Below are 27,944 nucleotides of genomic sequence, written 5' to 3'. Positions count from 1 at the left end.
ATCCAGGCAGGGTGTATCATCCAATTTTCCTTAGGAGTGCGCGTGACACTCCCAGGATGCGCCACCAATCGAGCAGCCCGATGCTTACTCTCAATCTCCGGAGATAGCAATGATACTCTCTCCATTTTGTACCTGGAACATTTATAAACATAGTTAGACATACAAATTAAAGTTAAGTATAGTTAAACCGAGAGTACATATTAAAACATAGTTGAACAAAGCGTACAAATTAACACACAGTTCCACACAGAGTACAAATTAAAACATAAGGCACAAATTAACACTTTGTTTCACAGAGTACAAAATAAAACTTAGTTCCACATAGAGTACAAATTAAAACATAGAGCACAAATTAACACATAGTTTCACATATAGTATAAATTAAAACATAGAGTACAAATTAACACATAGTTTCACATATGCATGATAAGCCTAGTTTCTTCCTCTCCCTCGTCCACGTCTCCCTCTTCCACGGGCAGTAGCTCCACCAGTACCGAAAGTTGGACAATAAGTGTCCCTGTGGCCAAAATGGTTGCATAGAAAACATTATCGTGACGGTCCTCCGGCTTCAGATTTATCCATATCATTTCGGATGCGCCTGGACGGGCGTCTGCCTGTGCCTGTCCGCAATAGCCCGGGGTCAGGGATGTACCGCCTTTCACCAAGGGTTACCTTGTTGAAATTGCCCATTGCACGAAACCCTAGCATCTCACCCGTCCATGTGCTAAGCACGGACTCTTTCAGGTAATAGGAAGACACAAATGAGATTGCGTCCATCCCTAGCTGCCCGCAAGCAGCAAGTACATGTGAGCAAGGAAGGTGAAGCAACTTTGGTTTGTTGCGGGTGCACTCACACGTTGGCCACGCTTCATTTCCAATCTTCACCTCCTGTGTCCTCAATTCATTTCCAACGCCGAACTTGTCAGTTGGCAAGCGCACCTCAAATCTATGTTCTTGATTACTGATGACGACGACAGTATGAGACCTAACTTTTTCCATCTTCTCATCCATGTACTTCATAATCTTTTCACAGTACGGTGTATTTGGGTTGTTCATGATATGCATTTCAGCTCTCTGGCGTCTATCTCTGAAATACTTCACCATGCCATGGAAAATACCCTCGATGATGGCTGTAAGTGGTAAATCCCTATTTCCCCTCAGGACAAAGTTGTATGTTTCTGCCAGGTTAGTAGTCATGACGCCATACCTAGCGCCATGTGTGTCGTGCAGCAAAGACCACCGCTCCAGAGGCTCGTGCTCTATCCACTGCTAAAAGTTTTTAATCTGCCTCCCAACCCTTCTCCTAGTGCCGGGTGGGTCAAACCCTGGCAAGTCACAAAGCCCAATAGGTTCTTCCTCAGATGGTCCTGTTCCAACTGCTGTCTGTGCAGCCACTGCTGCTACCGCTGCGTTCCGTGCCGCTGTCCTCTCCCTAACATGTTTCTTCGTGAACTCATCAAGATAACCACGTATCCTAGTGTACTTCCATTGTTGGTTCTGTTTGCAGAGTTTCTTGAATAGATTCATAAGTGACTTGTTCCTGAACTGCGAGAAGAAGTTGGCCCCCAAATGCCGCATGCACCAACGACTCTGCATGTCCTGCCATGGAGTCTGTTCATCAGGCCCAAGGTTTGTCAGTGTCCTTATCGCACTGAGTATGCCTGCATGTCTGTCATGAAGGATGCACACATTCGGCTTATCATGCACAACTGCTCTCTTGAGCTGCCTGAAAAACCATAACCAACTTTCAGTGTTCTCACCCTCCACGAAAGCAAATGCGAGCGGAACGATTTGATTGTTGCCGTCTTGACCAATGGCGGTCAAGATCTGCCCCCTATATTTTCCAGTGAGAAAAGTGCCATCTACGCATAACACCGGTCGACAATGATGGAAAGCTTGGACGCATACACCGAAAGTGAAGAACAGTCGTTGCAGCACCCTCACAGTTGGATACTCTGGGTGTAGGAAGTGTTGGATGTCGACATAGGTGCCTGGATTACGGGCTTGCAGTGTATGGAGGAGGCGGACAACAGAGTCGTACGAGTCGAAAAACGAACCAAATCTTTCCTCAAGAGCCCTCTGCTTAGCCCTCCAAGCCTTGCCATACGAAATGTTGTACTAAAACCTTACCCTGACCTTATGCATGATGGCCTTCACTTCCATTGCTTTGCTCTCCACTATCTCCGTGTAAAGCAACCGAGCAAGAAGCGTCGACGAGAGGTTACGATGGTCTTGAGGGATACTGGGAATCACACATGTGTGCAACACCAAGTCACTCACAACCCAATCTGTGTCATACTTAGGAACATAGCCATGCACCCTCTCGGGACAATCGATTTGTTCGCACTCCATTGTAAGATATTTTTGTGAAGAGACTGTTGTTTTGAAAACCCTTTGCGTGGACATTGCCCAAGCAATTATCGCATCCTGCAGATGTTTCTTGTCAAGAAATCTGGCACCCTTCGCACTGTTGTTCTGATGATATTGCCATGCAGAGTCGTGCCCATCGTTCACGGTCATAGCTGAAGAGAAGTGCTGATTTCATGATGCAGGAATCGGCACCTCCTCTTCGTCCGACTCATGAGACTCATCATAAGAACTACGACCATCTGTATTTTCATCCTCCATCTGGTTCTGCAAGTGACCATCTTCTTCGTCCGCATCTGCCTCGCCAGTGTACTCATCCTCTCCTACTGCCTCGGAGCTCTGGCCTGATTCCTAACCACCACCTCCAGCATTCGACACAGAGTTTGCATTGGACAAGTCATAACTTGATTCACCCTCACCTTCAGCTGGATTGGTCTCATGAGCGACAACCTGGATTAAGGCGACAGGTGTAGTTCCCCTTTTCTCGCAACTTTCTAACCAGCGCACCCACTTTGATGTCCGGTCTATCGGCCTCAAAACCCAGAAAATATTTGAACTTGACTTGGTCCACAATGCTTGCACACGGACGGTGTATGTTTCAGGATTGACCGCTAAACATCCTACGAACCATTCCTGCAACTGACTAAACGTCCATGTTTGAGGGGCCGTTAGATCCAACTCCACATACTTAAACTGACTCAGATCAGCTCCGTGCTCGGTTGTTAAGACAGTACCGGAACCGTAGTAAAAAACAAACTTCACTACACCGGACATCTCTGATGCCTAAAAAATTGTTTAGACGCGTCAAATACTAAGCAGTACGGCATATAAAAAATATTATGACGCGTCAAATACTAAACAGTACAGCATAAATAAAATCTAGCCTAATCAAAACATATTACTACCGGCCATACTATTTGGACGCGTCAAATACTAAGCAGCACGACAGATTTAAAATATTAATAGGTGTCAAATACTAAACAGTACGGCATAAAAAAAATCTTGTCTATCAAAACATATTAAACATACTTCTCGTCTGGCATCACCACCATTGCTCCAATCAAAACATATACATTGAAGCAGTACACATGTATCCTCATAAACATCATGTGTCTAAGCAGTACACACATATCCTCATAAACATATACATTATAGGATAAATACGTGAGAGATTAGGATTTACCCTTGAAGCGTGTGAACCCAACCTCGAGCAGCCTCACAGTCACCGGATGAGCACCACTACCTCGAAACTCCTCCAAACCACCACCATTGCTCCAACTTTGCACCAGAAAATTAGCTCTACATGGCCAATGAAAACAGTAGATCGAGGTGTCTTTGGGTGCCAACTAGGTAGGGGATGCAATTTTGTGGGTTAAATGGGATCAAAGTGCACTAATTTGGGCTAGAAAATGGGGGCATTTGAGGAGAAAATGAAGAACACAGAAAAGAAGAAGTTGGCTGAGAGAACGAGCAGAGGAGGAAGAAACTGGATGGGCTACTCGGCACGCACGGGAGAGATGGGAAGGGAAAGTGAAAAAGGAAAAAGGAAAAAGATTCCGGCCCGAAACCCACCAGACCACTTTCGGCCATGGCGAGGCCGACTGGCCAATTGGCCTGGGCTAAGCCGACTGGGTTTCAATCGGCCTGGGCCAGGCCGACTGCCTCGTGGGGGCTCCGCGGGCTGAGCAGGCGGCCTGCAGTCGGCCTGGGTGAAGCCGACTGGGCCTAATCGGCTTGGGCCAGGCCGACTGGGCCTATTCGGCCTCGCCCAGGCCGAGACCGTATTATTTTTGATATTTTTGAAAAACGCGTATTGTTTTTAAAAATGATTAAAAAAATCATATTATTTTTAAAAAATAGCATGGATATGAACCAATACGAATTAGCTCACTGCTTTCTTCTTCATGTTAGATTACCCTAACATGAATTAAATGGCAAAAGTATTTATTCACTCCCCCTAACAATTCAGTTTTTGAAATAAAAGCTTGGTGACATTGAGGTGACAGTATACATAGTTGCAGAATGAGCACTTCTGCGGAAAAAAATCAATCCCAAAGGGAGATGTAACATCAATCAGCTATCACTTCAGAGAGTGTCCTGTCCTGGCTTCCATTGCCAGCCAGCCAGTTTAGAACGGCAACATACTGATATTGCCCAAAAATTGGTTATATGATTATAATACTGGTTAAATGATTTGAAACTCTGAAATGAAGCATATCAATAAAACTCTAGGACAGTGCATGTTACGGGAAAACTCAGTTGTTTATACATATTTCAGAGAAGGTCTTGAAGAATCCTATCGGATTCAGTTATGTATTTAGGATCGTCATTTAAGGATACGAGTTTGTGGCTTTAGACAATGTATAGTTTCAGATATGTTGTAGCATGGCATCATGAAATACAGGGTCAGACAGGCGAGAAGTTTAAAACAACAGCAGTATTTAGATCAAAGGCTAGGCTAAGCTAAGCTGCACACACATCACACTGACAAAAAAGATTCCCTTCTCTTGTTTTTGCTCCAGACCTCGTCTATTACAAACCCATTGACAATGTGAACCAGAGTTAAGCAAAGACAAGCTGCAAGAAAAGATCATTATATATGCGAAATGCACACAATTCTATTTAGAACCTCAACGTTACTATAAGAACTTCAGTCTGAAAGTAGCATTTCTTCCAATGCAGTGAGATTCAAGTGAAGGTCCTGGGAAAGAACCCTGACACCCAAAGTAAACACAACAGTACCAGGATAAGAAAACGAATGGCTGATCCTGTTCTTATTGATTGAAAAATTGAAATGGCATCACACCATCCAATTATGGAACAAGCAATTCCTTCTTTGTCATGTTACCAAAATTAATACTCCCTCCGATCCATATTAATTGTCCAAATTTGCCAAAATATGGATGTATCTATGTCTAAAAAGCGTCTAGATACATGTAATATTTCGACAACTAATATGGATCGGAGGTAGTAGAACGAAACACAAAAGCATTTGGTATCTGCAGTTACGCACTACAACTTTAAGCTTTTTTTAGCAACAACAAAACATCTTGCCATTTCCTCACTTGATGGGAGCCAGAAATTTAAGGTGCGGATATAACAAAAATGATTAGATGCAATAAATTATCATGAAAAAGGGAATGGAGCATAAGCCTAGAGGTGGCTCTAAGCAGAAGAGTGAAAACAAAAGGGCTACTACAGTGCAATATTGATGAAAAACCCATTTAAATCATATATACACCATTAAAAAAGGACGAAGCAACAGTTAATTGATGGTTATACTAACAAGCAACTTTATAAATATTATATACCGCCCGCAATAACTAAAAAAGTGGATACCGGCATACCAGGCGTGGTTCGCGGGTTCAGATCCTGGTTTCGACACCTCCAAAATCTGGAAGGCGCATGCGGAGCCAAAGTGCAAATTCTTCACGTGGTCTATGCTTCATGGAAAAATCCTCACGGCAGATAATCTTACGGTGAGAGGATGGGACCATGAAGAGTTATGTGTGCTCTGCAACCAGGTTCCGAAACCATCGACCACCTTTGCAGAGCTTGTCCTTTCACTAGGAAGGTGTGGGATTCGGTGAGGTTTTGGTTGGCGCGTCCCATTCCATGATCGAAACTGCCTCCTCCATTGATGAGTGGTGGGAATTGGATAGAGTTAGGCTCAATGGAGACAGGAAGCGGGACTTCGACGGTCTTTTCGTATATATTATTTGGAGCGTTTGAAAAGAGAGGAACCGCCACATCTTTCAGCATCAAGACAAGAATGAGGATGGGTCGCTTTCTCTTGTCATGAGAAGTTTCGGGTTTTCAAGATGGCCACTAGGCCTTCAGTTGTGGGTGCTCACGAGTAGTCAGTTGTTTCTGAGGGGTTTCTTTCTAGCTTTGCCCCCATTCCCATGTACTCTTTCTCTACTTAATTGATTTTCCTAAAAAAAAAAGCGCATACTTCGACGTTAGTAAGGAGCAGAGACCGGTCCCCGGGTGATTCCGGTTAGAGGCACCATGTGGCAGTGATGGGCATATGGGTTCAGATCCTCTACAGTAGCAGTGTTAATGTAAGCATGCTGTAGCTATTACAATCTCCCTTCTACTCTCAATCCAAAGGCTCTCCTTACTCCTTTATAATTTTGTTATCAAATGGAAACAAACACCTAATAATATGGAGTAAACATCCACTATAGATGTAGACTTTGGCGCCAACAATACAAAAATATGGAGAGGTAGATGTAGTGACAAAAGAGCATGGGTGCAGGTTTAAAACAGATGAACTAAATGCAGAAGTTGATCTCTTTGCTTTAACGACTAAACAGATTAACAAATACATATGATGTATCTCTCCAAAATAAAATGAAATACAACTCTTGTGAACTATGTTAAAGAAAACCTTGGACATCCAAAAAAGTTTCGTACTGAATGCTAGTACAAATTAAATTAAAGAAAAACAGAAGTGTATGATGGAGGAAGGAGGAGAACCCTTGGATTGGAAGCGGATGGCAGATTTCAAAAGCTACAGCATGAGTGCAGTATCACCGCAACTTTAGAGGATCTGAACCCGGCAGTGACCTGGTGGAAAACCCAGTTGTGGCTTGTAGGACAGCATGGCTTACCATCCAGGAGGCATTAAATCTGAGCATAAAGAGGACTTAATTATAGTTATAGATAGCTTAAAGAAACCTGCCCGATTGGCTCTAGATTTGTAGAAAGAGTATGTTTCAAACAAAATTATGTTTCTAATAGAAGGACCATGCGCTTTCTTATGTATTCATCACAATGGAAAAAGCACGATATTTTGTAGAAATAAAGTGGAAATTAACAAGGCTATAAATATATCAGAATTGCAGATCGATGTTAAAATATAAGATTGGACCTTATTTTCATTTATATAGCAAAACTGCTAAGTGGGTAGTTTGCTGGTGCTAGAAATAACATTGGTGCAGAAGGAGTTAACATGCTGTCAATAAAAAGAAAGGAGTTAAACATAGCAAAACTGGTGCAAGAATTTTAGATATGGTAGAGACAGAAAAAACATACTATAATAGGCCAAATTCAAGAGCACCGGAAAACAAGCACACAATAGCAAGGAAAACCTCATATCATCTTTAGTAGCTCACCTGCATAACAGAATTATAAGGCATTAAAAGAAAAAAAAATATTCATTGTTCATAGACAGATTGAACCGACAGAAATATCACAACCCGTATAAACAAAAATATAGCGACCACCAATTCCTTTGTTCAGTAAGCGTACGTAGATTGAACTCATAAGACCAAGTTAATCTCCCGATTGTCGCATCCATACAATTCATACAAGTTAATAGAAACATCAAGTCATACCTGTCGTCCATGAGGACAAATTGGTTCATGGGAACCGTCAAGTTGTGCTGCAAAACCAGCAAAAATCAAATGCCACTAGAAAAAACTTAAATCTCAAACATAAAAAGAGGCTAAACCACGCAAGTTGCTGCAAACAGCGACCTGACCTTGTCAAGAATCATGTAGCGGAGCAGCTTGGTAGGCTCATCCTTGGGGAACTTGATGTACATGTCACCTAGCTATTCCATGGTCTCTGCCCTACGCACCACCCAATTAATCCATGCCTTCTTTGCCATGCGCACGCACCACCTAATCCATTGACTGCACAGGATCACTGATGAAACAACAAGGCAAGAAGCACCGTCACTAGCAAATCGAATTTCACAAACCAAAGCAAATCCCCCAAACAAAAACAATCAAGGAGGATAAAGCACATACCTGCAGTACCTACTCGGCGGCCACAGAACTAAGCATGAAGCATCACCACCGAAAGAGGCAGCTGCCACCAAGAACCGTAGCCAGAATCACCACCTACAACCACGAATAGCCGTAAGAACAGATGGAACCCTAGCCAAAATACCTGCTCCGACCGCCATGAGTATCGGCAAGAAGTACAGTACCTCAGTGGCCACAACCCATGGGGCGCCACAAACCAATGGCCAGAGGACGCCGAGGTCGGGGAAGAGGGGATGGAGCATGGTCAGGGAAGAGGGGCGACGGGCCTGCCGTGGTGGAGGAAGAGAGACGACGGGCGACGCTCCGCTGCTGCCGATCTCGCCAGATCAACATCTGCAGCGCCAACCAACCACGAACCGAGAGAGCAGTACCCAAGCCGGCAGCTGCCCCTATATATAGATGCCATGAGAAGCCACCAGAACGGCGGTTCTCGTCTCCAATATGCGAACGCTCGGACTCTCGAACCATCCAAAGAGCCAGCGCATCGATCTGCGTAACACGCGTCAGAGCGCTGACGTTGGCCCAGAACTAATGACGGAAGCCCACCGCTGCGCTAATGGACGACCCCAAAAAAAAAATGAAAATTGGCCCCTTCGCCTCCGTGGTGCAACGAGGAGGCGAATAAATAAGCCGGCTGTAAGTTTTGTATCTTATAAGGAGGCAAGCCACCAGCAGCTGCAATGCAGGACCAGGCAAACACAATTTGCAGAATGATGAAGAGCAAATGTAGGTGCCACAGAAGATTGACCTTGCATCTTGATTTGTACCCAAGGAAAAAAAACAGATCTTTCTCATTAATTGGCCAGCTGCCATCACAGGATGATCTTCAGACAGACTGGCATACTTTTCACTCAACTAAATATGGTCCAGTCATCTTCAGAAGATGCATCTTCAGACAAACAACACAATAATCCCCTGTATTATTCACAACTCTATGGAGGAAGATGGAAGGCTTAATTATAACTTATAAGTGTATGAACCACTTGTTCATCAAATTTGCACACGTCTCTTGTTTTCACATAGAATAATCTTCAGTAATTTTCTGGATACAAAAAAAATCAACTTTGTGTCCAATTAAAACCTATGCCTGAAAACTCATATAACCCAGCCCCCAGGTCAACTAGGAATAGCTTTTGAACATGAGTTCCTTGACAACGCTTGGAAAGCTCCCTGGTAAATGCTCAAAGCCATCCGTTCTAATGATGGTGATCAGAGTCTTTGACGAACTAAGGAACACCAAGCATGCCTTTTTAAGCGCATGACAGTAGTGCTCCTCTGCTTAATGTCAACTTGCCAATATGGTACCTTGCTGCTCACAAATCAAAGCTCACAGAGGAAAAGCTCTCCCAAATCAAAGCGCCATGAGCTTTGATTTGCGAGCCACGAGCACCAAGCAGTTGACATACACAAGTAGCTTCATCCAACTAGCATGGGGCTACTTGCTATGCCTCCATTAGAGAAAATAAATATCATGAGCACCATCAACCAAACTGCATGCCAGCCAACTGTAGATGAGCATGTAGCTTCATCAGCAAGGTAGTCATAAATTGATTGATTTTTCAGTCAAAAATTTGTTCGGCTGATGAAACTAGCAATTGCTAAATCTGTTCAAACCAAGATTGAGAAGAACAGATTATCTAGGTGACATCCCAAACCTGGAGCTGGACGGAAGTGATCTGCAGCTTTCACGTCATCACTAGAACAGAATTGACAATGTTGTGCATCCATTTGCTGATAGAATCATCAGAGATTAAGAATTCATTAGTTTTTGTCAGAAGTCAGAACAACAGCAGAGATATGGGGGGAAACGGAAGCACTTCAAAGAAGATAATTCACCTTCAGGTTCGTGGAGACTTCAATTGTCTTGAGCCCTGCCCGATCTTCACCACGCTGTCGCCATGGTTGCCTGATTGTCCCTGGGCAGCTGAAGCAAGCCAAATGTGCGAACGTATCCTGCTGACGTGGCAAAGAAATACAGTGAAGCTGCGCCCCCATGGGTCGTGGCCCCATGCCGCTACCACCATGCTGCCAAGACCTTGTGCATGCTACACCCTGCGCCGTCGTACTCATCGTCGGAGGCCGAGGGAAGCCTCATGCCATGCTGGCCCTGGCCCCGCTCCTCGCCTCACCCGTTCTGTTTTCTTGCATTTTTGTCGTCTGCTGCGGGCTGAGTATACCCAATTAACCCCCACATCCCATTTGAAAATACCCAATTAACCCCCCACATTCCATATATTTCAATCCAACCAACCATCATTAAAAAAAAACTATCACCTCCTGTAAATGAGAGAGCAATGTAAACAGTTTCATCTTATGAGATCATGACGACAAAATTTTAGGTAGAATAAACATCTGCCTCGCATTTTAACATAGTTAGAAAAACAAATGTACTCAACTGCTTTTTGAAGCAACACCATATTACTAAAAAAACGCGCAGTTAGTATTTGTACTATCAAGCAATAAGGCAAGGAAATCAATTTGAAACTCAGAATTCTATCACAGTCTGACAAAATTGCCTGAATGACTGTTATGAATCTCCCAAGCTGGTACAAGCCTAGTTGACATATTCAATCTTTCCATGTGAAACAACCTTAACTCATACTCCCTCCGATCCATAACTCATACTCACTGACTTAGTACAAAGCTGCACTAAATCTGCGACACTTATTATGGATCGGAGGGAGTAGAAAATAACAAGAACAAGTAACAAACTGTTGAAGAACTCATAAAGTGAACTGCTAGGCAATAGTTAGCCAGAGGACAATCATAAATTGACATAAACAGGTGCAAAAATTCCAGAGCAAATCCACGTAGATAATCATCACTTCCAAATGCATGCACCAATGAGATTCTCAATCTGCTATGGACATATTCGGCAATTACTAAACAAAGCAAAATCTTTCAAATTCAATAACTTATTTGTTTTGACTTATGACAACTATAGATCTGATGGAAACTGAACTAAGACACGTTCACATAGCTAACAGTAAAATTCATGTCAATTTACCGCTGCAAGAGTGTAATGCCTGCAGGCAACAAAAGAAAGAATAAATGACTGTAATTTTCAGGTCAGTGTGGAGCCCATAAGGGGATTAAAGGAACAAACTTCTCAAGACACATGTTTCTTGCATCATAATTAAAAGTTATCCGCAAACGATACGACAACAAGAAAACAGCAGTATATAGCATCTTTCAAGTATATAACGACTATTACAGGTATCTCATAGCAGGACCATTAATTTGTCTTCCTATGGTTGCAATCAAACACCATATTCATTTACTATTTTGCTTCTCCAGTATCAACGAGCAACAATTTTGGACATTAACTCCTTCAATACAGCAGGGCAGATTTTGGACAGATGGTCAAAGCCATCAGTTTCCATAACGGCATCCAATGCCACAGGACACTTAAGGAAGTCCATACAGGCTTGCTTAAGCACATCGCAGCTGTGCTGCTCAGCCAAAGCCAGTGTAGTAGCAGCTGTGCTAACGTTTATGAGCGTGCACAACTTGTCTTCGCAAATCAGCTTGAGCCTCTGCATGTCATACCTGTCCGCTGCTTCCAGCATATGCTGAACCATTACAGCCTCTTCCTGCTCCTTCATCTCTGGCAACGAGTCGGTGTATATGAAATGCATCAAGTTCTTGAACACCTCAGGCATCATATCCTCAATCTGTATGCAGTGTGATTTGGCCCCCTCTTTCATCGAGCCAAAAAATTGTGCCTTAAAGACAGGAGACCGAGCTGCAAGGACACATCTATGTGCTGTGATCATCTCACCGGCGACTTGGAAGGTGACATCTGCGCCATCTTTGGTGGCGAGGAGGTCACCAAAATGCACGTGCAGGTCAGACGGCGGCACCATGACCAGCGGAGAACTCCTGTCCTCCGTACGGACCTCCTTGTAAATGATGACGTCGCACCTGATAGTGAAGCAGTCGTTCACGAGATGCTCCGACATATCCAGCTCTTTCCTCTCCATAAAGTCTGCAAAGCCGAAGCCGTTCGCGGTGAAGCTGTGCAACTCCGTTGTCAGGGTTTGGGACGGCACCGGCTTCCTAGCCAGATCGACAAGGCCGAACCTGACACGAGCCTTGACGGGTTGCGCGAAAGACTCGCCGGGGATGAGGTAGATTGACACGTAGTCAGCCTTGGCGGGGCGGTCGCCGTTTGGGTAGTATTTGATGCGCCAGAGACGACCCCCCACCATAAAAGGGCGAGACTTGATATATTGGCCGGTGGGGAGCTCCTTGGTATGCGAGTAGCCTTCGATGTTGAGCAGGTGGTGCCCGGTGACCGTGCCCGCGACGATGGCCGAGGCCGAGCGCGAACGCGAACGGTATACCCTGGAGATAGGGGCTTCGGCCGCCGACATGGCGGCGGTGGCAAGAGCAAGGGCGGAGGACCCGGTAGGGCAAGGTAGGGCGGCCGCCCTACCTTGATTTTTGCCTCAGTTACGAATTGGGGAAGATTAAGGAGATGCAACGGGAAGCTAAAGGGCGGGATCTGTTCGTGGGGTGATGGGAGGAGAAACGGTCGGGAACGAGAGAATTGCAGGGAAGATAGATATCTGCGGTGGAGGCGCTCGCACGAGGAGGAAGACGAGCGACGCAGCGAGGGGGCTGGGGCGCTCGGCAGCGGTGGCGGCGCTTGCTCGAGGAGGAAGACCGTCGGGGCGCTCGGCAGCGAGATGGGCCAGGGCAGGGAAGGTTGCCAAGCAAAGCAAGGAAAAATTACAGTGCCCTCTTTCCTCGGTGTGAAACCCTGGCCTTCTGCGAAAAAAAAATCCCATTCGCCATCATGAGCTGAGAAGAACCACGGATCAACATCTGCATCGTTTTAGTACCTTTTTTGTAAGGGTTTGTGTGTTCTTGACGGCAGCGCCTGACGATGGATGCAACGACGCTTGGATTAATGGTCTCTCGGCTCCATCCCGGTTCCGGCATGGCTATCATGGGCTACTCCATAGAGTTTGTGAATCTCATGGCTCGTAATTTCGTGATTTTGATTATTTTCCTCATCGGTTCTGCTATGATTCAATGGTTCGACAACCTGTCTTGCGAGGGGTGTGCCCAGGCCACCGCGCGTGTTCAACTATCTTAAGTTCTCACCCGCTGGGATGGTCGGCTCAATAAAACCTACAACGTTAGTACAACTTATGGAGATTTGGTCTTCTACTGTTCTGTCACGAGAGATTTTTTTTATAATTTTCGGTTTATCCGAAATCTTTGTTGTTGTCTTAATTTTTCGATCAGTTTTATTTTGTTCGTTGAATAAACAAAGTCAGATCGTTGTTCTAAAAAAAACTTGAGAGATAAATGAGCTAAGAGCTCCCACCCTAGGACTAACTGAGAAAAAGTAGTTTAATAATTCATGTGATGTAAAAAGTTTGTGACCTGTTGATACAGTCTGACAAAAAATATGTGATTCTGTTGGCAAATTAGCAAAAAGTGGAGCTAGTGAGACGGGCCCCAAAAACCGTGGTTTCTTGAAATTTACCCTGTTTATTTTGCCAAATATCTATGGGTGTGTTCATATCTGAGGTGCCTGATTTTTAAGTAAAAGATTTAATTCTTGGTCGATAGCATCAAAGTCACTCATTTCCCTTTTGTTGCGAATTTTAAAACACAATCTAGATCCAACGGCTGAACAATCAACTTATCTCTAACTAAAAATCATTCAACTTGGGTATAACAAACCCGAATATCTATTTTGTTAAGTATATAAGTACGTAGATGTTTCTGGATAAAAATATAACTATATATTTACTCTTGTAAAGACCTAACTTCATAATTCATCTCCATGTATTTATGCTTACTTGAAACATTGGATTATTAGAAAAATACGCATTAAGATTATTACATAGTTGATAGTTTATACCTGTATACGATGTGACATTTTTTTGCATGAAATCTAGTGAAATATTGAATATTAAAAACAAAATGTTATAAGAATTAATAAAAATACAAACAACAAACATTAAAATACAGTTTGCAATTATAAAATATAAATATTAAATGTTATATGTATGTTCTACGAATCGTCCTACCTAAATAATTTTTTGTCCTTCGCCCATGAGCAAGAGGGAAATGCAGCGGCGAGGTTTTCGTCGTGTTTGGCGTTATGGGGGAGACGAACTGAGATGGAACGGTTATGTCGTATAGAAAGCGAAATAGAGCCAGGACGTCCAAAGAAGATCCAACGGTTCCCGCTGGCTCGAAGCCGTAGGCTAAGTTTTTTTTTTAACAGCAAAATATCTTCCCCTAAAAAAACAGCAAAATATATCTTTATTGATTGGAAACAATAGTTACATCCTTAATGAGGAGAGGTAAAATGCTAGAAGAGGGGGAGTGGAACCAGAAATAGGCTGGCTTATACTCCGCCATCACCGCCAAGTCATGGGCTGCTTGATTTGGCGGAGGCTAAGTTAAAACGAAAATTATTGACAAAGAAGAACTCGACTGATTTTCCACTGAAAAAATAGATATATGTTTTTCCCTAAATAAATGTGTACATGTCTTGCTTTAAGATATGTGCAAAATCATCGCTCGTAGATAACTTTAGTTACATGATGTCTTGCAACGAGGAAAAACAAGAAGACTGTATTCTCCCTAGTACTTTACCCATCGATTCTGATTCTTGTGCACCATCCTCCAAAACCAATTACAGTTGTACACCACCATTCCTCATATGTGTGCTCTTGACATATTAATATTTCTATTGGAAGGTAAAATATAGCACATCTACCAGGCAACATCCTTGTTTACTCTTCAAGAGATATCACCGAGTGTTGTTTCATCAATCTACTTAGCGCTTCAAGTTCAACCGCAACCTCTATCATCCTTGGCCTATCTTCACCTTTACACCTTAAGCATCGTAAAGCCAACTGGACAACTGTTTTAACATGTCTCACTCCAGCTTCATTGGCTACTTGACGATCCACAATTTCTAACCACCGGTTCTGGTGGAATAATGTACTAAAATGTAACACTAGGCTTCTCACCTCATCCATCTTACCACCAAATACGAGTTTCTACCTTGTCAAAAGCTCAATGAGAACTACGCCAAAGCTGTAAACATCACTTTTGTCAGTTAGTTGGTTTGTCTGAAAGTACTCGGGGTCCATGTACCCTAGTGTCCCCTCCACCAAGGTCGTCTGTGGCGACCCAGACCCGTAAGGATCCGAACCTCTGTGTAATTTGTGCTAGTCCCTGGATCAAATGCTAGCACACACAGTTCCATTGATGAAGTACCATACACATGTCTATTACATCGGTTCGAATTACAAATCCAGAGTACTTAATACAAACCAAGCGGAAGTTCAAAATAAAGCAAACTGATAAAGAGGGAGTCCCATCAACGCCATAGGCAAGTTGAGTGTAGACTCGCGACCCTGCGTCTTCTTCTTAAGCGTCACTCTCTATACATGATAGGTGCAGGTCAGTACATTGAATGTACTTGCAAGTCACACCTGTGTGGTTAGGAGGAATGCATGGAAATGATGAAGGATTTCCTAGTTTGGCTACTAGGGTTGTTTTTGCAAAATGCTGCTTTTGGGGTTTTGAATTACTCATAGTACTTTCCTTTGAAAATCTCTAAACCTGGAGTTTGAATAAAACAGGGTTTGAATAATAGTATGGTCATTCTGTGGATGTTCACTCCACGACCTAGCTATGCACTCTGGGTCAACTGACACTCACATAGCATCCCTTTTTCCCTGACTCATTCTGTGGAACCTTCCATCGAGTCAAAACAGTTTTGGGGTTTTGAAAACAAAACTTGAAGATCTCCACTTCTCCTGACTTAATGACTCAAAGTCGCCTGTAACCAGGGGCATGGCTAATTGATTAGATTGACACTCTCGAGAGGTTTGTACACTTTACCCACTTGACACAATCAGTCCAAAGTGTTGCCTGACGACAAGCGTGCACAACGGATAAAGATTGTGACGAAGTCTTTCACTAGAAGCCCCCTGATACCTAATTCTGGCACCGCCCGCCCCATATGAGCACATTGGCTCCTCTCCGGATGGCGATACCCAGGTAAGGGTTTCCCGCTAGTTAGTCGACCAAACTAGAGCCCATAATAGCAAGTGGTTGCACAGTAAGCCTTTGGGTACATGAGAAGGTTTGAACTCTTGGATTTCTGGACGGCGGTCCCCACCTTCTCCTGAGTGTGTACCCGTTACGGGGTTACAACACTTGCCGACAGCCAACTGGCCTCCATCATACCACTCCATCCAGATAAAACATTTTGGTTTTATTTCGAAAACATTTTTCCAAAAACATACTCGCTCATGAAGAGCACTTAATACTTTTCAATATAGTTTGGGTCCCGTCCCGTTATAATAGTATAGCATGCTTTGGAAAAATATAAATACATAACCTATGGTATTTGGTGGCATGGCAATGGATCCTATAAGCAATCTACTAGGAATAACTAAACATGTTGAAAACGCATTTGATAAATACTTCATATATAAAAAAATCAACATGCATCCCTATAACATTGTAAACAACATAGCGTAAGCAAAAATATAGGTACTACATGATCAATAAGTGTAACTTGCCTGGATCAGAAAAGTTGTTGCGGTCGTCAGCTCCCTCGCACTCGTCGCAATCGCAATCTGAATAATCTAGCGCGAAGAACGAAACAAAATAAATGCATAGTTACAAATATATATCCAAATATAACTCCAAATAAACTTCGAATAAAGGAATGTATTGCAAACATTTAAGAACAGAACCTCGACTTCATGCAAACAATACTATAGTTTCAACAAACAAGGTTCTAAAGTCTAAGGTTAAGGCTAGTGTGGCTAAGTCTGAAGATTCAGTAATCTGCTACTGTTAACAGATTGCAAATAGGGTTGACGGGTAAAAGGTGCTAAAGTACAGTACATGGCATGAAACGTATGCTACAGTACAGTTCTAAGGTTGTACTAACTAACGCAACAGGTTTCAGGTCAGTTGGATGAACAGATCAAAAGTTACTGGCTTGCAAAGATGGCTAATCAGATTCTGACAGATAAAGGGTACTAACTTCGACTGAAAAGCTACTGGTGCAAAACTATTCCAATGACAGACAACTAAACATAGGAATCCAAGAATATGATCTACTCTTCCAAATGGCACTAGTTTCACGAACTATGGAGATATGAGGCTGTAGCTATAAACAGATGAATGTGGCTACTCGATAAGAATGGTGCTACAACTTCCTGCCGCGGCAGAGATACGGCAGAAAAGCTGCTACGAATACCGTTTTGCGACGACGATGCAGTGCACAAGGTGAACCATATATGGATACTGTCTATAGAGCAATAGTAGAGGAACATACACTCTACACCATGGTGAAAACTAGAGCACATAATGATCGGCAGTCTGCTAGCAATCGACGCAAGAACAGGGCTAATCGAAGAGAATGGAGATGAACCAATTTCATACCCAAATCTCTCCGGAGATGAACGGATTGACAAATCGAAGCTTGGGAAGGAAGAAGAAGGGTTGGGGGAGGTTCACGGCGTCGCGGGGATCACGAAGGCGGTGGCGGCTCGGCGAACGGGGCAGCGCGGCTCCGGCAATTGCTCGCCGGAGTTTGGGCGGCGGCGGCGGCGGTTTGGCCGGAAATTGGGGGCCGCAGGGCGAGGGAGAACGCGGGCGGGCGAGCGGGTGCAGGTGAGGGCGCGCGAGAGAGGGGGTGCGGGCGCTTTTATAGGGCAGGGGTGTGTGGGCGAGGTGGTCAGGGTGCGGCGGTCGCGGGTGCGGCAGCGCGGGCAGGCGCGTGGGCAAGAGCGTGGGGGCGAGCGGGGTCGGTGCGGCGGCGTGGCCGGAAATCGCGGGCGCCAGCGGTTGCCGGATTGGCTGGAGGTGGGGGATGACAGGTGGGCCCCACCTGTCGGTGAGAGAGAGAGAGAAGAGAAATATTGAAAGTGACCGTTGGATCCGAGATGAACGGACGAGATTAGAAGATATCCCTTCGAGGTTTTAAGTGAAAGCGTATTTCTCTGAGAATACGCTTTCCCACGGAGAAAGCGTACTTTCAGAGGAAAAAGAAAAGAATAAAAGAAAAAGAATATAAAATACTTTTCAGGATCTATAATTCACCCGAAAATCCATTTAAATCATTTAAAATATCAAATGACTTCAGAAAAACTCCCAAAAATTCTGTAAAATAAAATATTTCATTTAGAGCCCAGGAAAATTATTCCCACTCAAAAATAAAATAATAAAAATAGTTTTAATGTTTTTAATCTTTAAATAAATCCAAAAAAAAATATCCTAGAATGCATTTTTAAATTGTAGAAAATTCTCAAATCAAATTCTATCGACCTAACACATTCCAAAACACAATTTCAAACACTTTCAATAATGTATCATAATGAACACCAAAATTTTGAGATATGATCAAGGTGATATGCATAAGAAATGAAAAGGTGCGAACAAAAAATTTGGGATGTTACGTCGTCACATGGGTCTGATTATAAGACATTGGCCTTGAGGCGCCAAAATCAGACACCTTTGCGGTGAAGCTTTTGTCAAGGAGTATGTTGGATGACTTGACATCTCTATGAATAATTGGCATCTTTGGAGCTAAGTGCAAGTATGCAAGTGCTGTTGCTATTTCCAAAGAAATCCTCAAGCGGTCTTCCCATGGCATCGGCATTGATGTATTGTGGAGGTGATGAAAGAGGGGTCCGTTTGTGATGAATTCATAAACCAACAAAGGGACTTCTGACTCGAGACAACATCCTACTAGTTGCACCACATGCCTGTGGTTCACTTGTGAGAGAATGACCAGCTCATTGACGAATTGTTCCACCTGGCTCTGATCAACTCGTTGTGACTTCTTGATTGCGACAACCATTTGATCGGATAATATGCCTCTGTAGACCGTCCCGAATCCACCTCTACCAGCAATGTTATCATCATAAAGTTGTTGGTTGCTTTCTCAAGCTCAGCCGAGGTGAATATCCTCAAAGGTGCAATCTGTGAAAACATTTGCTGCTTCAGGAGCATGCCACCATTTTGCAAAAGATATCTTTGTCTTATCTTGGCTAGCTTTCTCTTCTTAACAAGCCAGTGGGTCCAGAACCCAAGCATGAGGAGAAAAGGCAGCAAAGGTAGGCCACCACCTGAGAATAGACGGCATTAACATTATTAGATGAACATTTGCTTGTATATTCATGCCAAAATGGAACAAAAGATCATTTGACACTTGCCACTGCAATCACTAGCATCGAATCTCTTTTGCACCCGCTGCCCTTCTTGCCATCCCCCGTCATGCCCATCGGGCATTTACAGTAGAAATCCCCATCCGTGTTGACGCACTTGTGCGTGCATGGGTAATTGTTCTCGTCTTTGCACTCATCAGTATCTTACGGATGAATTACAAACCAGACCCTGAATCATATCAGACATTGCTATATCTTATATCTATATGGTAGGATTTTTTTCTTTTTCGAAAAGGGGTGGGGACGGGGGGGGAGGGACATGAATTCCTCACCTTGGCATCCATCAAGCCCTTGCAAATAAGGGTTTCCAGCGAAGCCTTTGGAACATTTGCAGCGGTACCCAGTTTTATTTGTCACGTCATAACATTCAGTGTTGTCCCTGCACTTGAATGTCCGCGGAGCGCGGCGTGCCTCCTCGCAGCTGGCACCCTTTATAGACCAGTCAAGCACCATGGGCATGTTCGTCAGGTTTCTTTCCAAGTCGTGCCTGGAAAACACGTAGGAACTTTGGTCCACGATGAACGCCTTGCTGCACGGCAGTGCTTGATGGGGGAGGGTGGGGGCGGCAGATGGGGACCCGGAGGGACCCGGATCCTCTAACGTGAAGAAGAGAAGTCAGAGGTGACTTCCCTTCAGCAAACATATGTTTCCATTATAAACGCACGCCGCCGCGTTCCCTTGTTCTTTTCGTCGCATGCCCGCCGCCTGCTCGCGTGGTCTGCTCGCGCCACTGCCAGGTCCGGGAGGCTGCAGGGGACATCGCGGCGTCGGTGGTGGCGTGAATTGCGACGGCGTCGACACAAATTGCAGTGGCGACGACTGGCGTCGGGCCGAGTACCGGCAACGCGGGGTTCGGCGGCGCTGGTGCTGGTGCCGCCTCCTCCGACTTCGGGTGCTCCGCATGCGTCGCCGGCAGCACGTCCTCGCCGTCGAAGTACAGTGCCGCCGCCACACGCGGAGGACGCTGACGAGCCATCGTCGTTTTGGCCAAACATCCGCCGATTCCATTTTCTTCTCTCCGGATGGCGGGCGGCGTGCAGGTGCAGGCGGCGGATCAACTCGCGGTGCCGGCGCGTGTTAGTTGCTGATTTCATTCTTCTTTTATTTTATTTTTTGGAATGAAAACGTCCGTTTGCTGAAGGAAAGTCACCTTCTGACTTCTCTTCTTCACGTCAGAGGATCCGGATCCGACCCGGAGAACGGCGGGAGTTGGTTCCGTATGCTGGTGAGCTCTATGTCCAACGCCGTCAGCTTCTCGGGCACGGAGGCTTGACAGCACCCCACCCCGGAGCATGCACCGCTGATGATGCTACTATCCATGGAAGCGCAGAACGAAACGCAGCCCCCGATGTAGCCGCGGGCAGGGCTTCTTAGAGTTGCCATGGAGTCACAGCCAACAACGGTGAACTTGTTCTGTGTGTTGGAGTCTTGGAGAAGGTGAAAGGTGTCCCCTTAAGGTCGATGAACTTTGCGCTCACCGTACCGTTGTTATGGCACTGGGAATAAACAGTGTCGCCGGTTACACGCACATAGCCCTGGTCCAGTGCGATGTTCAGGACCGTGTAACTCTTGTTGCCAAGCAATAGCATCGGCCCGGTAGATTCGCATGATATGGCGAAGCCTGGAGAAATCAATTTGCTTGAGTTGCTGGGGATGTTGAAGGGGTACGGGATGGCCACGGAGCTACCGGGGCATTTGGTGGGACCGGATTGGAGAGAGCCGGTGCAGGATGATGAACACAGGCAGATGAGGAGCACCAGAAATATGAAGGGGGCTGTTGCAGAAGGATTATTGCCTCCTGCGCTGCGGCTGGACATGTTCAGACCGTTTGATCAATCAATTGACGGTACAGAAGGCATATATGCATCTTTCAGTTGCTGGCAAGCACAAGCAGAACTCGTGTATTGCAGTTGCAGAGCAATGCTCCTTTGAGGTTGGTTCTAGGAGGAAAGAAGATAGACTAATGTCCATTCCATTCAGTGCACACTTAATTATAGGCTTTTCCTCTTTGAATGTCGCCGTAGGAAAGTAGTGTTTCTGGTGCAGAGTCTTCTTACTTCCTTCGGTCAAATCCTTTTGCCGTATCCAGTAGGGTAGAAAAATGCTTCACCAAGTTAAAAGGGAGTGAGACGCGTTGATTAGATCGACTTTATGCTGCTTCTTTCCACTCAAAACAAGAGTGCTACTACATACTTGGTGCCCAGCTAGCCTAACAGTTAGTGCTATATTCTTTCCCGCACTGGAAAAGCTAATAGCCGACGTTGAAGGCCATAAAAACTTGTGGCCATGGGCTCAGCTGCGTATGGCAGGGCCGGCAAAATCGGAGGCCCGTGCGAAACCGTAAAATGGGGCCTCTTTCACTAGAAAACCGTGTTCTCTTTATTTATTTATTTTCATTTTTGGGCACCAAATTTATGCTTTCTATGCATAACTAGCCGGAATCAAAACTTGAGACACTAGATACAAAAGATCAATAAAACAAAATTAGAGGAATCCAGATCAACAATTTATTGATTGATTCTTGATTAGGCGAAAAATTAAGAGGATGGCGGCATTAACCTGTGTGGCTGTGTCCTAGTCGAATTGCTGCTGCTGGTGCGCTACAGCTCCAAGACTCTGGCGAGACGAGTTCACGAGAAAACGGGCGTCGGCGATTGGGATTGGGCGAGGGCGATCGAGTCCTGCGCAATGGAAGAAGCATCTGGTTCATCCGTTCGGGTCCTGATTTACTGGTTCCCGGAATCTCTGAGACTCTGAACTTCCGGGACCAAACGACGAATAGACGAGTAGGCAAAGTGCTGGCTGCTAGTGCTGGAGTCACGCAAGGGCTGGGAAAAGACTCGCCGCTCGCGGCTCGACCAGTAGGCTTGCTGATAAGCAGGACGATTAAGACCTAATGGGCTGCCAAAGCACATACTCCCTCACGCTGCATACCATGAAATTTTGGGGGCCGTCCAATTTTGGGGTTTCACGGCACAGGTCGCACTCCCATCCGCCCGGGGCCTGACGTGCAGTACCTGCAGTTAAGTGTTGTACGCTCTCAGTCTCCGCTTCGTTGTTTGTGAACTGCAGTACCTGCAGTGCTTCTTTGGATGATCTTTGTCTCTTTTCAATTTGTGTGTCAAATATGTGTGCGAATAGGTTATGGATTGGACTAATCAATTAAAGTCAGTAAACTGAATTTCGTTTTCTTATTTGTATGTTTACTCTCTGACGGCTGACTGTAATATGCAGCTTTAGGTTTGGTGCCTGAATCTACGAGTGATGATTGCATTGAGCTGACCGCAATTTGGTACTGACTTACTGAAAGTTGCTATGCAGAGTATCTGCCCCGATTTATATATCATTATACTTTATCCACCTAATTGTTTCATGGCAGTCCAGTGCTGCCCTTATCTGAATTCTGAACCTGCATGATACATTTTACTGAACAGACAATAAACTGCATACTACTTAGTAGTCTAACTTTCTTGGGCAGCTCAAATGCTGCTACTGGACACAATCTCATGTCCTTGATTTGACTTTTGCCACCAGCAGAAATCTTCAACCTAAGCTCTTTCAAACAAAAGGGCAGCTTCTTAAATCAAAGCCATCCTCCACCATCTGACCAAAACTGCAACCTATACCATGCCCCACGGCAGATTTTTTTTTTTCAAAAAACGCAAAGCTTGCGTCTCGATGCATTGATAGAAAGAATATATTTACAAACCCAAAAACAGGCCGACACAACCGAGAACTCAAAATAAGAACACGACCAACGACCGCTAGACTAACATTACTGTGAAATCATAGGTGATGTGTAACATTGGCAAGTGTTTTAGATGAAACATTGATGTGGATGGATAAAATGGATATTTATGTGATTACATGTATCTTGTTTGGACTTAATGCTTTACTAGTGGTGTGTTGATCCATTAGTTTCTTATGTGAAAAACATGGCGTGAGTTGTGTGGAACTTATCCTGAGTTAAGTCGTGGACTTGTGCCCATACTGGTTATTTATGTGTTCGCTTTCAGGTGTTGCCGGAACTAGAAGAACGTGGTCGATGACAGGATCGAGGGACGAAACTTGGGAGAAACTGAGGTCGAGGGATCAAAGTCATGCGGGACGTTCGTGCGAAGGAACAATGGAAATGAAGGCAACGATGATCCAGGAGGGCACCGGTTTGTCGTATGTTGTTTATATCGGAGATGTACGGTATTGGAAATATTCGACACGTGATGGTTGAGTTTTGAAGACATCACAAGAAGAGTCGATGGCATGGAGTGGCATCAACGTGAAGACATGTAGATCCAGCCGTGGCAGAATGAGAGCTGTTTAAAGATTAAACAGTATGGTCATGAATATGACATCTTATGGAAAAGTAGTCCACACGAAAGTTGTGCACGTCGTCGAGACGAACAACTTTGCTTTCGGAGTCATCTCAATCCGAGGTCGTATGCGGGCCCCACAGGCAGAATACCGACCGGAAGAGAAGAGTTCGTGTTGGATTCGGACTCGGTTCAGGGTCGTGAATTTTCCCTTATAAATAGAGTGCGTCTAGGCTAGGGTTTTAGCAAGAACATGAGGTAAATCAGAGATTTAGATCTAGATCAATTCTTGGAAAGTTTTTTAATGCATGGTTGCATCTTTTGTAATCGGTCGACATCGTTGCAATAAAGAGATTCGTTGTGGTGTCATCTCTGTTCTTCTCGGATCTTCGTGGATTCTTCGTGCTAGATATTTCTAACACTTTGTTGAAGGTTTATCACGCGTTCATAATACTTTGCTGCAGGTTTACCACGAGATTAAGGAAAAATCGCGATTAATTCATCTTTCTTGTTATTTCTCGAAATCGATTGTAGATTAATTCTCGTAACTTTCTGTCAGTTGTTACTGCTTTGATCATATCTTTTGATTGGTACGTCCAATTGAGCTGATTCTTGTTGCGTTGGTTAGATAATTTCAATACCTTTCTTTTGCATACTCATACGTATTTTTTGTTTATCCAATCAAAAGTTACAGCTGTTTTACTATCACGGACAGAAAGGTGATTTAGGGTTTGAACTTTCGGGAAAAGTTTTAATTTACTTCCGCGCAATCATTCACCCCCTCTCTGATTGCCTATCTTGATCTCATAATTACAACCAACGCCACCAAACAACCTCAGGCCTAAACGCCAAATACACAAAAATACAAGATAGCAGCAAAAGGCACCGCGGCCCGCCGGTCTCGCAGAACTCGAAGACAAGCCCGTGAGGCGTCTCGTCAACTGCAGAAGCCTCGGGCCGCCGATCACCGCGTTCGTCCCGAACATTGCTCCACCATATCGCACCGATTCCCTGTTGGTCACAACAAACACCCAGCTTCGTCGGTCGACATCCGTCGACTGCACCGATGCGACCAAGATGCAGCAACACGGGATCCTCAGCTAACCACTATCCTTGTCATCCAAGGTGGCGCACTTGCACGATGTCGGTGTGCCCAAAAGCTGCTCGCTAAAGCCAAGGCGTGTGCCATCGAAACACACTCCAGCCTAGGGTTATCCTCCAAGAACAACGCCTCCAACAAGGAAGCAACGTCACCAACGTTGCCGTCGTCCGATCTGGCAAGCAAAATCTGGGTTTTCACCCAAAGGATTAGACCACAGGGCATGGAAGTTAGCCGGGGCTCCTCGACGACGCCACCAAGGAGGGAACGACGCTCCAGAACGTCACCGTCATCGGCACCGACAGAGGTCAGGCAAGGCTTTCACCCGGAGCACCACGAGCAAAACAAATGTAACCAAAGCGACGCAAAGGAACAACGGCAAAGTCTAAGCAACGCTGACAAACTGCACTAGTGCAAGAACCTGGATGGCCCACCGTCCCGTCTTCAGAGGCCACCACACGCCGCGCAACTTGGCACACGCACCGGCCATAATACCAACCCCGGAAGGCGTTGGCACATGGCCTAAACGGCCTGTGCACAGACTGTTGGGGAACGCAGTAGGCTACGCTAGCACAAAACAAAAAATCTACCGATTCCGCCCGGATCAATGCTGTAGATAATGGATCACGAGATTACCACTAGACGCACAGACCCGTAGCGGAAGTAGAATCGATGATGCGTGTCGATGTCGAGTAGTTGTTCGGCCTGCTCCTCCTCGCCGATCGCACGAGCAGTTTGTCGAAGCGTCGCAGGTGCAGCGTCTCCGAGGTATCCACACGTACAGGGAGGAACTCCGTGCGGCGGACTGCTAGATCCGATCACAAGGTTTTGGGCGTGGAGGTGTGACGGCCGAGTCTAACTCGCGTCTGGATGATATGGACATGCTAACCATGGATACGACCATTAGAACCCTAATTGTTGGTGTCTCTAATAATTATAATCAGGTGAATTCAATTACAAAATGTTTTCAATATGTTACTTGCAAAGAGGCGGAGCTACTATCTTGTGTAATCTTATTATGTAGGCATCTTATTGAACTTTACAAGTCCAAAGTGAAGATGAAGTGTTATAGCCTGCAAAGGGAGATTCAAAGTGAAGCCTATCAAGTGTACTTTCCAACAAATCAAACGGCACATGATTCGGAGCTTGCTAGAGAAAGATATCACGAATTAAAGTTGAATCCGATTTGGGTCCGAGCTGTCAGGAGACCCGAATTTGTTTTAATCACCCAGGCCGCATCTGGAGTCTAAATCAAGCAAACAAGTACTTGTTGGAAAGGTAATTACAAGACCTTTCCAACGGATCTGGCCCCATCAAGAGATTTCACTCGTGCTGACCGTGGTGGACAAAACAAGCTGACGGATCTGTTTTTCTGTTTCCTAAAGAGTTGTAGTTTGTTAGGGAAGTTAGAGATAGAGTTGGATTTCGGCCTCCTTACTCAAGGTGGACGAAAATATCTCTCCCTCCTCCTATTTATACCCCATGAGCCCCCCTATGGAGCCTTGGGTTTTGTTTAGTTAAAAGTTAGCCATCGCTACTACTTCGTATAATCGCGTGTGTCGGTTAGACCACCTGTTTTACCGCTTTCGGAACCCCAACTTATCGTCTCGTTGAGACATTGGTTTGATATAGTATATTCGCAATTTTAGATTGCATCCGCTATTTATCTTGTTCTTGCTTGTTCTTCGATTGCTTGCAGGAACAAAGACCTTCGTGGTCAGGTTGATCGTGCCCCCGCGTGATCAATAACCCTCTGGAGTTGGTGTATCGATTGCTAAGGCACTGCCTGCTAGGCCGTAGTCGGATCGTCAACGTCACCTCCTACCCAAATCGAGAGTTATCAATCTCATCGAAAGATCGGGCCACCCGCACCCGTATCACTGGACTAGTGTAACCCTAGCCGGGTTGGTCTCCTCCACTTATATAGACGTCCCTAGTAGGCTCAACACTTGAGGCCCGTTAGGAGTATAAGCCCGATACGAGTTGGATCCGATCCAACTCGATCCCCACCCCTTTAGCGTGTGACCCTTCAAGTTCGCGGTCAGTCGGACACGACTACGAGCTCGGACTGCGGTCCCGAGTAACACCTTACTCGTCCACTGGCACCGACTCAAGTCGATAGTTGGTAGCGGCGCCTAGCAGCACGTGCCAACTCCCGAGTGACCACAAGGTATATTGACGAACCATACAATGTGTCATATACAACATTCCTTTTGCCTCACGATATGTGTGTCGAGCTCAAGGCGAGGGCTTGTCATCCTTGTGGATAGCTCGATTCTCTTCTCGTTCATGTGATACAGATTCCCGAACGGGTTAACACTTAACCCAAGTCGTATGGCCATGCTTTCCGAATCTGATCACTCGAGAGGACCCAGAGATATCTCTCCGAATAGGAGGGGCAAATCCCATCTTGATCAACGATGACTCGCAGCATGCTTCTCAGCAAACCCGAAAGCTACCTTTATAACCACCCAGTTACGGAGTAGTGTTTGGCAACCCCTAAGTAGGCCGATTCACATCCCAACCTCAGGTCTAGGACTGGCATATACATCGTACTTGAGACTAACAAATGACAATCATCTTGTTGTGTCTCAGTGCGGGTCTGTCCGACTCAACAATCTCATTGTCGAGTCCATGCTATCAGTCGGCAACACCTTGCCCTATGACTTGTGAAACATAGTCATCATACTAATTCACATTCCTAGTTTAGGTTATGTGTCCGCATAACCTCAATGACCAGGGACCATGAGAACAACATCATAGAATATAGTCTCACAAACAAATCACGTATTTATTGATACATATCAGTGATGATGTTTAAGAACAATAACAATAACTCATGAATACATAGGAAATAACATCATCACATGATTGCCTCTAGGGCATGTCTCCAACACACACTAACCTAGACCCTCAGCGAATCTATAGTTAGCAGGCAGTGCACACGACAACACCCCGAGCTAAAGCCTAGCGAAGCGCTTGCTGCAAGCCCCGAGGTACTGCCGGATGGGCGCAAAGGCGCACGTCGCACAACCTACGACGCGACACCGGCGACGACCACATCAGGCCATGCAGCAACGCCCGCCTCCCTTCGGGCACCGGCGAACCATGTGTGGTCAGCGAAAGCCGGCCAACACGCACCAAGCACGCCTCCTGAGCC

At 45.2% G+C, this 27,944-nt stretch overlaps 1 protein-coding gene and 1 pseudogene across 12 annotated transcripts; both read right to left on the bottom strand.

Moving 5' to 3' along the window:
- Positions 1-6,657: 6,657 nt before the first annotated feature.
- Positions 6,658-12,895, bottom strand: LOC100830648 (BTB/POZ and MATH domain-containing protein 2). Of its 12 annotated transcripts, none has more exons than XM_024462202.1 (7): positions 9,981-12,895; positions 8,309-9,875; positions 8,127-8,219; positions 7,856-8,022; positions 7,710-7,756; positions 7,408-7,487; positions 6,658-7,327 (listed from the first exon to the last, which is right to left on the bottom strand). In XM_024462202.1, exon 1 carries the CDS (start codon positions 12,518-12,520, stop codon positions 11,444-11,446), a length of 1,077 nt encoding a protein of 358 aa, XP_024317970.1. In that variant the 5' UTR covers positions 12,521-12,895; the 3' UTR covers positions 6,658-7,327; positions 7,408-7,487; positions 7,710-7,756; positions 7,856-8,022; positions 8,127-8,219; positions 8,309-9,875; positions 9,981-11,443. The 12 variants fall into 12 exon arrangements, with proteins under 12 accessions (XP_024317970.1, XP_024317972.1, XP_024317968.1 ...); XM_024462204.1 differs by having other exon boundaries at positions 6,658-7,002; XM_024462200.1 differs by having other exon boundaries at positions 6,658-7,002; positions 7,244-7,327; positions 7,408-8,022.
- Positions 12,896-14,908: 2,013 nt separating this feature from the next.
- On the bottom strand, positions 14,909-21,478 carry LOC106866454 (annotated as a pseudogene).
- Between the last annotated feature and the right edge of the window lie 6,466 nt (positions 21,479-27,944).

The sequence above is a fragment of the Brachypodium distachyon genome, chromosome 3 (genome assembly GCF_000005505.3).
Source record: "Brachypodium distachyon strain Bd21 chromosome 3, Brachypodium_distachyon_v3.0, whole genome shotgun sequence".
Classification (NCBI taxonomy): domain Eukaryota; kingdom Viridiplantae; phylum Streptophyta; class Magnoliopsida; order Poales; family Poaceae; genus Brachypodium; species Brachypodium distachyon.
Note: the sequence above shows the minus strand (reverse complement) of the source record. Positions and strands in the feature narration are given on the sequence as shown.

What these genes read in the sequence shown, in the direction of transcription:
- LOC100830648 (XM_010236442.3), bottom strand. Translation starts at nt 12,520, where the DNA reads ATGTCGGCGGCCGAAGCCCCTATCTCCAGGGTATACCGTTCGCGTTCG.